This window comes from Amia ocellicauda, chromosome 4 (assembly GCF_036373705.1).
Source record: "Amia ocellicauda isolate fAmiCal2 chromosome 4, fAmiCal2.hap1, whole genome shotgun sequence".
Taxonomy (NCBI): Eukaryota; Metazoa; Chordata; class Actinopteri; order Amiiformes; family Amiidae; genus Amia; species Amia ocellicauda.
In genome coordinates, this window is record NC_089853.1 from 30,067,416 (window position 1) to 30,080,866 (window position 13,451).

General features: G+C 42.2%; 1 protein-coding gene across 2 annotated transcripts in view; it reads left to right on the forward strand.

Annotated features, from left to right (window-relative positions):
- scaper (S-phase cyclin A-associated protein in the ER) overlaps positions 1–13,451 on the forward strand; it is a 131,949-nt gene that overhangs the window by 16,383 nt on the left and 102,115 nt on the right. For both annotated transcript variants that reach the window (XM_066701833.1, XM_066701834.1), the window contains exons 5-9: positions 6,871–6,971; positions 7,584–7,700; positions 9,735–9,889; positions 11,726–11,970; positions 12,814–13,038. In XM_066701833.1, the coding sequence (XP_066557930.1) occupies positions 6,871–6,971; positions 7,584–7,700; positions 9,735–9,889; positions 11,726–11,970; positions 12,814–13,038 (843 nt within the window). The remainder of the gene's footprint in view (positions 1–6,870; positions 6,972–7,583; positions 7,701–9,734; positions 9,890–11,725; positions 11,971–12,813; positions 13,039–13,451) is intronic.

The window sequence follows — 13,451 nt, forward strand, 5'->3', positions numbered from 1 at the left end:
ATAGATGCTTCACTAAATCGGCAAATGTCAATTTGAGAATCTGGATACAAATTACTTCAAAGAGTATATACATTTGTGAGGTTTTTTTCAAAGACAGTAGATGGTGCTATTGAGATTTATTTGCTAAATATTCTTTTCATTTACTCTCCTTCACCCCCACCACGGCACATTCCTTTTGTTTTCTGGTTTACGTCAAAAGCAGCATTGAATGCATCCTGGTGAGAGAATTATCACTCTGTGCACCCCTCTGCGATCCTGGAAAAATGTGAGATTGATGACAGAGTGTAAACAAGAGTGTGGGTGGGAGAGGCTTGAGAGGTGTTTCTAAATGAGTGATAAGGGTCTCCCATGCTGGAGGAGGGGGTAGTAGCCTGGGGGCAGGGGGGTTACCCAGTCTTTACAGTGTGGGGTGAAAAGCAGTGCAGTGCTTCCATTTTTTTAATTCCCTTTTCTGTCCAATTCTACCACCTGATAACTTCAAATCATTATTCACTGCAAACATAAATCTTTAATTTAGGCTACCTACAGACCCACGCCACACAAGCGATATTGGATGAAGGGTAGAAGGTAGTCCTCATATCAGCGAGAAAGTGTAATGCTTTTGTGTCTTTGTTGGTTTTTGCACCCTTGAGTTTTGATGTGTGTGCATCCAAACTGAACAGCAGGCCGTGGTGAGCAGCATGTGTACCTTTGTGTCGAGTGCTCTGTACACTTCTGAGTGGTGTCATTATTAATGAGCTTCAATCTTAGAAGAGCGCTCGTCTTCCTGTGCGGTGGCATGGGGCAAACTCTTCGCCTTGTAATCGGATTTCCGTCCGTCATTGTGGCGGGAGTGGCCTGCCTCTTTCACAACCTCATCTGGATCCAGTTTCTCTACCTGTATGCAGCATCCATGTTCTGTCTTGTGCTTGCAAGTTTTAGATACCTGGCCCTTAGCAGTGCTCTTACAATCTGTACAAATACAATTTTTAATGTTTAGGCCTACTTGCATATTGAAACATATTAATTTGTCTAAAATCTCTCCCATGGAGTAATGTGAAGCTCTGTAATCTTTTAATTAAAAGGTAAGCATTGGCAGTCTTCTGTTTTAGGTATTTCAGAGAGACTTTATCATGTTAAAAATCAGAGGGCCTGCTTCCTGATAGTATTTGATGCAGACTGTGAGAAAGTCTTGTTCTGTGATTTGAACTTTGAACTTGAGGGCATATTCTCAGACATACAGGAAGAAACCAGATTGTATGGCATGTAAGAGAATGGACAGAGTGGTTTTTGAATGTAAAAATAAAACCTCACTTCAACCCATTGTAGTTGGGTGTGTGATGGTGAAAAAAATATTGTGGTTCCTTAATAGCTGATCCTCAGTTTTCAGAGCAAAACACAAAACCTACCATAATTCCCTTTGGTTTGTTTGTTTTTAACAGGTGGTAGAAAGTAGCCTGCGTGGGTGTTGTGTAATTATTACACTGGTGTTCAAGCAGAGACGAGACTACTTTTCACATATTTTACATGACTGTGCAGAAGCACTACGGCCTAATCCAAAATGAGATCAGAGGTCAAATGGCTCGTATTTGTTACAGAAAAGTGGTGCTGGAATGACACAACGCTGTGAAATATTACGGCTTGTCCTGCTTTTGGAAAAAACAATGCAGTCCAGAGTGGTGAAGCATTGCCTCACACTCAAACATTGATAAAATAGTGTGAATTCACCCCCTGGACATTGTAAATCTAAAAGATTGAAGTTGGTGGAATGACTGAACTCCCCCCCCCAAATAAAAAGCACAAAGGAGGGTGTAGGCGATGGCAGGCAAGCTTGTTTGTTTATTTTTAAGCAGGTATCTACCCGTCACATTACTGTTATGCTATGCGGCGTTGTGCATGATTATTGATCGCAGTGTCACGGGAGATAATGTTCATCTGTGTGCTGGCTCTCCCAGGCTCTGTTGACTACTTGTGGTTGCGTGCTGCAGAGAGCTGGTTTGCGGTCAGGAGGCAGACAGCGGGACTGTGTAAGAGGATCAGCTGCTGTGTATATTCTCCCCTCCAGCGTTCGGGCAGCGCCTCAGGCTCTACCCTCGTCACCGTTCTTAATGGGCCAGGCGTTCAAGTGCTCCTGACCGCAACTGCATCTGGCACTGCCGTCACTGTTACTGCTCCTGCTATCACCGCCGTTGCTGCACTGGATGCCTTAAAGCTAATGGAGCCACTGATAAATGGTGAAATTAGCCTTAGGGGAAACCGAGCGCTTTGATTCTCTTAACTCACGATACAATGGAGTTTTATAAATACTGCATTGCATGCAGAACACAAACATTGTCTCTCTGGCTGCCTGTCGGCCAAGGTCTGCTCTAATAACCCACCCCTCAAAAAGCCAGAAAATACGACCCTTTTCAAAGTGGCTTTATCAGCCACCAAGGGGACCAGTTTTGTCAGATTCAATGTATCAGGTGACAGAAGGGGAATTTATAGCTTGAATAATCTTGGACACCCCCTGACCAAGATCCCCCCCCCCACACACACACACACACACACACACACACACACACACACACACACACACACACACACACACACTGACCGGCATTAGGATGGAAATATTTACACCAATTTGTGATTATTATTATTAAACTAAAATTACAATGATTTTTGCTGTTTGAATCCATTAATAGCCGCCTTCTATTTAAAGGAGAAGTAAAAGGAGAATGAGAGCAGTCTAAACATGCTGTCGATTTGCTTTTAAACCGCAGTCCTCTGCATGAAATGGCCCAGTGTCAGGGCAAGTGTCTTCAGCACACAGAGACACCAGGAACGACTCTCCCCGTGTTGTGCTGATCAAGCTGATTTATGATTTTATTTTAATAACACCGAACCCTCTGTAACCCAGAGCCTAAAGGCCTAATTAGTTCTTCTCCACTGTTGGCTGAATCGGAGATGTAATGTCTGTTGTGTTGTGCATTTAAGGAGTTTCAGGGCTGGGAATATAACATTTAGAAAAAATCAGCCACCCTAGCAAAAGTGACAGTCATACTCCCTAATTTTTAAATCTATATTTACTGTTTGTTTTGAATTTGCCAATCTGAAATGTGTGGTAGTTTTCTTGCATATATACCTTCATAATCATCATCAGCCTTTCTCAATCCAGTGCAGGATGAAGGCCTCCCCAAGATGTTTCTACAGTGTCCCCTTTCCAGGAGAGATTTCATTATGCTTCATTATATATAAAGCATTCTTTCCACCATGTTTAACAATTCTGATTAATATTATTTGTCATATATATATTTGACAAATAATATTAATTAGAATTGTTAAACATGGTGGAAAGAATGCTTTTGTATCATCTGTGAGGGAGATTTATTCCCCATTTAACGTTTGTGCTGATCACTGTTCATGCCATCACTCCTTTCTTTGATTATGTGTCAGAATCCATACCTCTTTCATGTCATGCATCACATGAAAGACGGACCATGGCTCATCAACACATGAGTTATTATTATTAGTTTGCTTACTGTGTGGCCCTGCATAGAAATGAGTGGCCTGCGTATTCTTTTTTTGTTTCAGGTTGCCAATGCTTAAGTTTGTTGTGCTTTGCTAGACGACTTTTGTGACTAAACCGTCCTGAGAGTCTTATCCTCTGCAAGGTTAAAAGACAAGGAAGAAATCACTTCTCTCAGGTGGGGTTAATTAAGGATGCAGTGAAGTGTTTTAATCTGTGGCCTCGTTCAAAGACTATCTCTGAGCTGGGATTTCTTCGAGTCAGCTGTGACTCTTTAGACTGCTACTTCACTGGCAACAAACAGTGACTTTATTGTATATGCTAGCTGTCACAGCCAGGGACCACATCTCCTCTCGGCTGCCGAGGGAGAGCATTACCAAATGAGCGTCCTATAAATGCACCCTGTGGTGTTTACTAGCTCTAATTTCCATTGGTGATGCCCGGCACATCTTTCACTAGTTGACTTGTCTATTAACTAAAAGCACAGAAGAGCTTTTCTAACAATTACCACTCCCTTCACTGTCCCAATAAATCATTTCCATTCGTATTTTCCTAGAGAAAAAGGGTCAGGCTTAAGATGCTCCTTGCAAGTTTCTCATTTGTTATTTCAGTTCAGTTCCAGTGTCTAGATATTATAAATAAATCAATTAAAAACATGCAATCATAACTTCAGTATCAGAATTCCCTTTTTGGTCATCATATAGGATTGTATGAATTAAAGGGCCGTATTGGAATCCAGAGTCTCCCTATACTACTTAGCTCTGCCCTGTGAATGTTGGTCAATGGAGTGAGCTACTTGTCGGCTTGGGCTGGGACTGATAATGCCAACAATCACCATAATCACAATCCCAACATCGGACTGAAATGTGTCAGATAGATAGGCCTACACACAGCCAAAAATAGATGTTCTATGTGTCCATATCTTTATTTTTTGCAAGTCATTGTGTTTAATTGAACAGAGCAATGTTTTTTTTATCTTTTATTTTTATCTGCTCATCGATCTCTCTCTCCTCCCTAACCCCCCAGCCCGTCTTGTGTACCAGACTTGACCTTCAGCACATATGGTATCAGTGAGCCGTCTGACCTCTGTTGAGGGGCGACTGCAATCCCTCCAACAGAGAAAACGAAGGGAAAAGAAAAAAGCAGTCCACTCCCCCCCCGCCCCCCCCCGCCCCCACCCCCCCCATCTGTTTTTTCGTCAGCACCTTCATGCGGTTGGATTTTATTTTCCCCCTTCTCTCAGCAAAGCGCTGTAGCTCCTGTAAGCCTTCTGCAGCCTGGGGTAGGTGAGCTGCAAAGCTTTATTGATGTCCACAGGTTCCCCTGGGCCCCGGCTCTTGCTGTATTGTGTGTCAGTAGGACAAAGGGATGGCGCCATCCGTCCTGCTCTACGCGCCAGTAACTAGAATTAATTACAAACCAATCGAATTCGTTGCAGCCAATTGGTAAACTAATTGGTAATTTTAGCCGGACATCTAGACATTTTGCGATTCCGTTAGGCTAAGGAGCTGCTTTCTGAGAGGACTTTTGTTCTCCGCTCTCTTTGCCTCGCTTGAACAAAATGGCCTTCATAGCTGCGGGGGCCTAGTGAGACGTGCACCAGCGGGTCTGCTAGGCTGCCCCTGCGGCCCTGTCTTGTTTGTGTTTCCTTGTTCGTCAAACATGGACTCGGGTTACGGGGCTACGATCAGGGTTTTGATACAGTCCTCCGCCCACGAGCACCGCCACCCACCCAGGCTCGAAACCCATTTAGTCTAGCTTCCCAATTTGGGACCGTTAACTTGCGGAGTGGGTGTCTTTTCTTCATGCTCAGTCAGGGACATTTTCTACATTTCAGGTTTTTGTATAGACTTGGGGCTTAGGTAGACTGCCGGCTAGACTGTTCGCGCAGGGCTATTCTCTCTCCGCTAGGAGTTTTTGTTGTTATGGTTCTCGACCAGTGGTTTGTAAAACAATGTTATTGGCCATTATGCTGCTTTGAGTTTTAAGCAGTACCTTTTGATCTAGTGTGCTTAACATTGTTATTAATTTTGATAAGTGTATATCCCTTGTAACACGCCAATGAAGAACTATGTGTTAGCTACAATTTCAATTAGATGTAACATATTGTTTTTCATCTTTAAGATGTACTGCACAAGAGAGAGGCTGTTGGCTGTATTTTCAAAGTCTGCCATCTTCTCTACATTAGGGTAGCACTGCTACAAATTTAACAGAAAGTGTCCCACTATGTCTTCAGCTTGTGAAAGGGCATCAGTCTCATATTTGAGATTGAAATACCCTTTCTAACCTTCAGTTTGATGTTTTTTTCTTCTCCTGCTCTGAATTAGAGCCCTATAGTACACACTACACCAGTCTGTCTGCTGTCGAACAGGAAGCATCAGCATAGTGTGTCAATGGGTTGAAGAGGTGGGGGCATTTTAAACACAATCTTCTGACAGCTAATCCAGCAGTCCTGTCCTAGGATCTCTGCTATTAGTGTCATCTTTTCACTCCCACCTTTTTCTTTCTCTCTTTTACAAAAATACAATATTTTGAGAAAAACAACTGTAGTGTTGGCCAGTGACTTTTAGAGTAAGATTCAAATCAGCTTGGATTTTAAATGGGTTCTGGTTTTGCAATGCTTTGTTTTATATTTTGACTTTGATACTATAGGGCTTTTGTGAGTTAAATGCCTTTTTTTGTTCCACTATGATGTTGTTTCTGTAATCCACTTCCTGAAATGAATGATTCTGCTTGTGGTTATAGCATCCTAGGATTCCTCCCCGAAAAAAGTCAAAACATGCCACTTATGCTTAGTATTGTTTTTGGTTTTCAAAGCATCAGGATTTTTTTTTTATTCCAATGCATCTTGGCAACTCTCTATTGTGATTTCTCATGTTTGCAGCAGCCCAGAGGATGTTCACTGAGCACTGGAATTACACTCTCTCAGCTGTACACTGAATGGCTACTTTATGAGGAACACTGACTTAATAGCGAGTTGCTCCCCCTTTTGCCCTCAGAAAAGCCTGAAATCATCAGGGCATGGATTCAACAACGTGTGGAAAACGTGCCATAGGGATGCTGGCCCATGCCAACTCAGCTCGTTCCACCTCATCCCACAGATGCTCTATTGGGATGAGATCTGGTGACTGGGGAGTCGAATTCTCTGTTCCCGGAACCATTCCTGGACAATCGAAACCAGGGGGGCTTTCCAGCGCATTGTCGACCTGGGGGTTGAAGCTGTAGCAAACCGTAGTGGGGTGGTCTTACCCATGTGTGGCGAACAAGAGTTGGGGAATGAGCAAGAACAAGGGTGCTTGTATTCCTTTTTTTTTCATTTATGTATCGGTATCAGTTATGTTCCATTTTATCCATCTCCAACCTTATTCTGCTTTCTTCAGGAGGTGCTGATGATGCTGGATAACTACGTCAGGGATTTCAAAGCCTTAATTGACTGGATTCAGCTCCAAGAAAAGCTGGAGAAAACAGATGCCCAGAACAGGTAGGTTGGATGGGGCATTTGTATTCCATTTTGAGTTCTAAAATTCAACACAGGTACTTAGTGTATTGTGTATCTACTGCTAAAGAGCATCTGCTGATCAGCTGTAATCAACCAATCCACAATTTAATTTGGTGTCTACTTAGCCCTTTTGATGTCTCCTTATGTGACCTCTACACCGATGTATTGATAGAGACTTTTAAGTGACTGATCAGTTTGTGCTTTGACACTATAGGAAGTGTATTAGTGCAATCTTCCAAACATTATCTAAGATACCCCATTCGTGTAGTCTGTGTGGAAGAGACAAATTAGAAGTACAATACAAATTGCTACAAAGTGTGCTACAAACCTTAGGGCTCCTTTAACCTTATGAACTCCTCAACAATGGTCTTACGGATCGCATACATATCGCAGGACAACTTTCGTGAATTGTCAGGAAACAGAGCAACATTTCTTTTGTTCGGTCAAGACGTGAATGTGTTTTGCAGGGTATTAACAGAAGTAAAGTGACCGAGCATCAAGACAGTATTAGTTTCCTATACATTGACACAGGTAGACGGACAAGTTGAATTGTGGTGTTCTTCAGGAGCTGTGGTCTATATTCGTGTGTTGCAGGCCCACGTCTCTGGCTTGGGAAGTACGAAAGATGTCTCCAGGGCGCCATGTGATGTCCAGTCCATCCACTGATCGGAACAACCCCTCATCCAGTGCACGAAGGACACTCAATTTTGGGTAAGTCTCGCTGTTAAGCTTTGGCTCCTGAAGCAGACAAACTGTATGTAATACATCTCACTATACCATATTATTGCTTAATTTTGATGTGTCACTCAGTGTTACAGGATTCATTGTATAAACAAGCTTGTTACAGTAATGTCAATCTCCTATTCCTGTTTAAGAGGTCAGCCCACCCACATCCTTCACTGTAGCACATTTGTCACTCGTTTGGGAATGTGCAGATCAGGCGCTCAGAATTGTGCATGGGATGGTGGTTTGAATCTGCACATGCTACAACAACATGCAACCTAACATTCCAATGAAACATAGCTGATTTTACTTATTTCTTATGCAGATGCCATGGTTTCTTATTGGACCATTTCTCTGTTTAAGGAATCCATCCGATCATTAGTATGTAAGAGTTTAGCCCACTTTAGATTCTGTAATGCCTAGTGTCTACCGGAAAAGTTTTCTTCTATACTTGCACTTTTCTATACTGTGCTCTGTTCCGGTGTAAAGACACAGTTATGTTTATAAGCTCTAGATACATTGTGCTCTTTTCCTGATTTTGACGTATTGCTCCACACTGGATGTCCTCGGCTAACCCCATAGTTTGCAGACTTTCACATTCTAATTGCTGATTAGAAGAGAGGAATGAGAAAATTAGGATACAGAATTGCAAACAAGATTAGAAGCACATTAACCCCCCCCCCAAAAAAAAAAAAGAAAATCCATTATAGATATAAAATATCCTAGTACTAATTTGGCAGTGTTTTTCTGGTAGAATTTGCACACCCACTGGTAAAAGGAGAATCGATAGCTGCAAGAAAATCATTTGTTTAATGTAATTTCTAGGGATTTTCTTTCTTTAAACAGAGAAACAAAGGGCTATTGAGATATAATTGTGGTTAAAGACTGCTGAAACGTTGGTTCAATATGTACATTATTTTGTAATTTGATGCTGCAGGAAATAGATATTGATTATAATGGAGTACTATCAACTAAGCTTACCATTTATCCTTTCTGAGAGTTGGAAATCTTACAGGGCACCACAGGGTTCAGGAGCCTTGATTCTTTAATGCATTCTTCATGAAAGGGTCCAATATCCAAGTAGCGAAACACTTGCATACTGCTTTCTTGTGTGTGTGTGTGTGTGTGTGTGTGTGCGCGTGCGTGCTTGTGTGTCTGTTTTTTAAATAAAAACTGCACAGAATCATTAATTAATTATATTTTTCTGATAATTCTGTGCATGGAATGACATTTATAAGATTATAAATCACATATGAGAAACCAGACAAGTTCAGAGCAGCATTTTGTGTATAAAGGTCATCCCATGCATAGAATTTTCAGGATTTAAATGTATTCTATTCTATAATTACTAATGACATTTCAGGACACTTAATGCTAGTGGTGCAAGTTTAACAGGATGTTCATTTGGTTTTAATAGTTTTGTTACATTTAACAAGAATTAAAACACAACACAGATTGCCTACTGTAGGTCAGTTACAGCAGATCCAGCACCAAAACATGTTTACATTTTTTGTTTGTTTGTTTGTTTTTCATTAAAAAGAGATTTGTGTGTCTATGCCTTTCATGTGTGATTTATAATAAGTTTATAGTTCATGTGAGAGGTGTCTCTTTTTGTCAAGAAATGTCATTTTATACAGTTTGTGTAGCCAGAACCCAAACGGCACAAGATGGCATCTCTTAAACAATAAGATACACTTCACACAACCACAATGACAGATTGTGTACACTTTGATTTAAGGCTTCAAACCCTCCCAAGCCTAAATTGGTACCTTTTATCTGCCTTTAAACATCACACAATTGTATTGTCAGGGATCTTGCCTTCGGTGTAGTGTTTTGCAGCTTCATACAAAATAAACCCAACAGGATGGCAGAACACATGCCACCTATAAGAACTGGCCATTGTCAGGGTTTCCAGCACTGAAACACTTTCTGTCTGAGTATATTGACGGTGTTCTTTGCACACATCCCTACTGTCCTCCTCAGTGAAAACCCTGTAAATAGATAATTCTCTTTTTTCTTCAGAGGTCCTCCTCCTACCCTGGCCACAGCTCGCCTCACTCCTACAGGCACTAGCTGGGCAGACAAGGTGAAGGCCAGTCACTCTTCCAGCCGCAGTGTCCCCGGGATGCCCCTGCCTACCTCACACTCCCTCCCGCCCTGCCCCGCTGAGAAACCCGGTGAGTGACATCACAGCTTTCAATGTCACTGCCTTTGGCCCTGTTGTTCAGGGAGACGGGGTTCCTGTTCTCTGCAGCAGGCCCTTATTACGCTGATAAACTGGGTTATATGTAAGCATCATAGCAAATCAGAGCTCATAAGAGAGTTTTGACTTTTGGTAAATCAAAATGTTTCAAATTTGTTCCAGCAACTGTAGCTCAAGCTGAGGAGCAACAGGCCCACATGCATGGAAATTACCTGTTAAACTAAAAACTGCTCTGTGGAAAAAAAAACTCAAAAATTAACACAAAATTAACATATTAATCATTCGATTTAGTTTTATTATTTGAAATTTTATGTGACACACATCCACTTCCTTGTTTTTTTGTTTTCCTTTCTTCATTAAGGATAACTTGACGTGTAACTCTGCAAAAAAGTAAATGTTTATCATTGCCCTTACAATTGATTTGTTATTTTGTTAGTTTAGTGTTTGCACAAGGCAAATCTCCCAAAGAAAAAAGAAAAGACACCTGACTTACAGTAGGACTGATCTGGACAGACCAACACAGTTTCTTTTTCATACCCATCTTTTGTGATAAAGGCATTGTTTCTGAACGCTTTACCTTGTCAGCTCTCCCTTCTTGCCAAGCCATATCTGGTGGGAACTGACGCTTGTCTAAGAGTTCTCCTGCAGGCCGGGCTGCAGTTTATCTGAGTGCCAGCGAGGTGCTGAGCAGTGGAAGTCATCGAGCTGGAGGAGGAACATGAGTTTCCATTCCACCTGCTGATCCACAGTGCTCTGCAGCCCCAGATGGAGGGGGGTGTTTTAATGGTTTTGATACTTAATCTGTCCCTGCGCTGCAGTGCTCTGTTTAACTCTAAAGGGCTTTAATGAAAGAAATGTTTCATGTGTGTTAATAAGGACCCCACAAGTGTGTAGAATATTACATGTCTGTTATTGCTTCAGTGACCATGAACCCCCTTTTTTTTCTGCTCAGTGTTTGATAACCATTTCCACGGCAGGTTTATATTAAAGAAGAAAGAAAGAAAGAAAGAAAGTAAATAATCTCAATGAGATGATGATTGTTGGTTTCTTATGGGTGTGTTTTCTTCCCTGGAAGAGACCGCTCTTCTGTTGTCCTTATAGATAAGCTACCTTACTATCCAATTTATTTATCCAGTACAACATATTTGTCTCTTATAGAGGTACTCCTTACAAAACGTCCCAAGGGGGGTTTATTAAGCTACAGTTCTGTTAACTATTCAACTCAAAACCCCTACAATTCCATGTTTGTTTTTAAATATTCAAATATTCCATTTTGCTTCAGTTTCTCAGGTGACTTGCTGCAAAGACAAGGAACATATCAAGTAAAGATACTTGAATCCCTCCGATTGTTAATGATTCCTTGCTATTCAGATTCAGTGATCTTAGGGTAGAGGTCATAAGGAGCCAGCATTTACTCTGATTGCTCTTAAAACTGTGAAGTAACCATAATCTTCATATCCATCCACTCTGGGTGAGGGTGTCCACTAAGAAATAAATAATAATAATAATAATAATAATAATAATAATAAAACCTGAGGTTTATGGGAAGGCAGTGTAGCAATTTAACAAGCAGGCAATTTAAGAGCCAGGCTTCGGGGAAATTTAACCCCCCTGACACTGGCTGAAGCTGATTCTCGGCTTTATATAACTTAAAAGAGAAATACACACTTGCCATGTTACAAAATGCAAAAGGAATGTTTGACCTGTCCATAGCAGTCCCAAAATGTTGTTGTCTGGAGAGGTTTATGGTAATGGTGGGGGCTGTGTACTGTGGTGTGGTTCAGTGGAGTGACTCATGCTGTGTGTACAGGGAGGAAGGACGCAGAGGGCTGGGAGACGGTACAGAGAGGCCGGCCTGCGCGACCCCGCTCTGCTGCCATGGTGACCAAAGCCAGCCCCGCCCCTGTGCCCCAGAGCCCCAAAGATGACAGTGACAAAGAGAACATCCAGCACGGACCCTCAACCCAGAACCTGGACCCATCGCCCCCTGAGAGCAAGACCGAGCCCCCGACTCCTGAGGACAAACCTGGTGTCCTCAAAACAGACATCATTCAGGTAGCCAGTCTGGCCTCTTACACACAGTCACCTGATAGCCTCGCTGGAATAGAAGTGAAGCGCACAGTAATTCATCTCCCCTTTGTCTATATGTTTTTTCTTTGTCTCTGTCTTAACATGCAGAGATCCACCTTCCAGATATGGGATGATCCACTCTGTTGCACTTGAATGAATAACAGATGCACATTTGCCATGCAATTTTCCAAAATACTTACTATTTCATTTTATAGGAAACAGGCCTTCAAAAAACTGAAACTTATTTGGATATTACCATGTATAGCATCTTAAAGGTAGAATAGATTTGAGTTAAGTAGTACCTTTAAGATTCTGTGCATGAAAATATCCATTCAATTAGATCACTGCATTTACATTTTGTTTGCACTGTGCCATTTACCTACTTCATTGTCCTTCACAGTCCTCAATTAGAACTTTCCAAAGTTAATTTTAATTGAGGTCATTATGAAAAATAAGTTTACATTTTGGAGTCCCTGCCTTTGAGTCTACTATCACAGTTCCAGTACAGTTGCTAATGTCTCTAGATATCAGTAGAAGCCTAATAGGCATAAAATATGTGCTTGTTTATATTTATTTATTTAATATTTGCTCCTTGAGTCTTGTCAATCTTGAGATGCAGTGTTGGTCCTCATGGCACAGCGCTTTTACATCTTTGCCCTTCTCTGTCACATGCTCATTGTTGAGCCTGGGTTTATCAGATACAACTGTTTATTTTCTTGAAAGTTCTTGTCTGAAGGCGGTGGGGGTTGAACAGAAATCAATAGCAATAATTTGCGAGAGGAGAGGATGCCTTTTGGTGCGTCTGGCTAATTGGGGATTTTGTTTCAGTTGTCCCTGGAAGATGGGCCTCAGGATTCAGGGCCGTCTGGCAGCGCACCCTCGCAGGAGGAGGGGGACCGGCAGCGGGCTCAGCCTCCCGAGATCCACACAGACGTGCTCTGTCCCTTGCAGGGCCAGGAGGTCAGCCCTACTCTGGCAGCATCTGCTCCAGAACAGACTCCCAGTGCCGCTGTGAAACTGGAGAGCGTGCTGGACCCCATAGAGCTTTCCACTGTGAGTGCTGAGAGATGGAGGAGAAGGAAGGAGGGAGGTGGGGGGGTGGCTGGTGGAGGTCCCACCGGGGCCTCACCGCCTAAACAAAGAGAATGAAAGCCGCAGTACGACCCTGGATAGCTGGGATAGCTATTTTATGTTCTCTTTAGAATAAAAAATACACAAAGCGCACAGAGCAGCAGTGGTCTGGTATTGATATGGACCCGGAAGTGTTGTATGAAATGTGTGTGTATACCTCATACCCAGAGAGCTGAGCAGCGTATTTTCGGAGGCGATCTGACAGTAGCTCTGTCAAATTGCCTGGTGGGAATACAAGTATCGCCAGGTTGGCCGCCATGGCAAGAGGAGGATTCCTACCAGATGAGAAGACCTGGTCTAGAATTTCCTGCCTCTGATGTAAACGAGACTCTAAT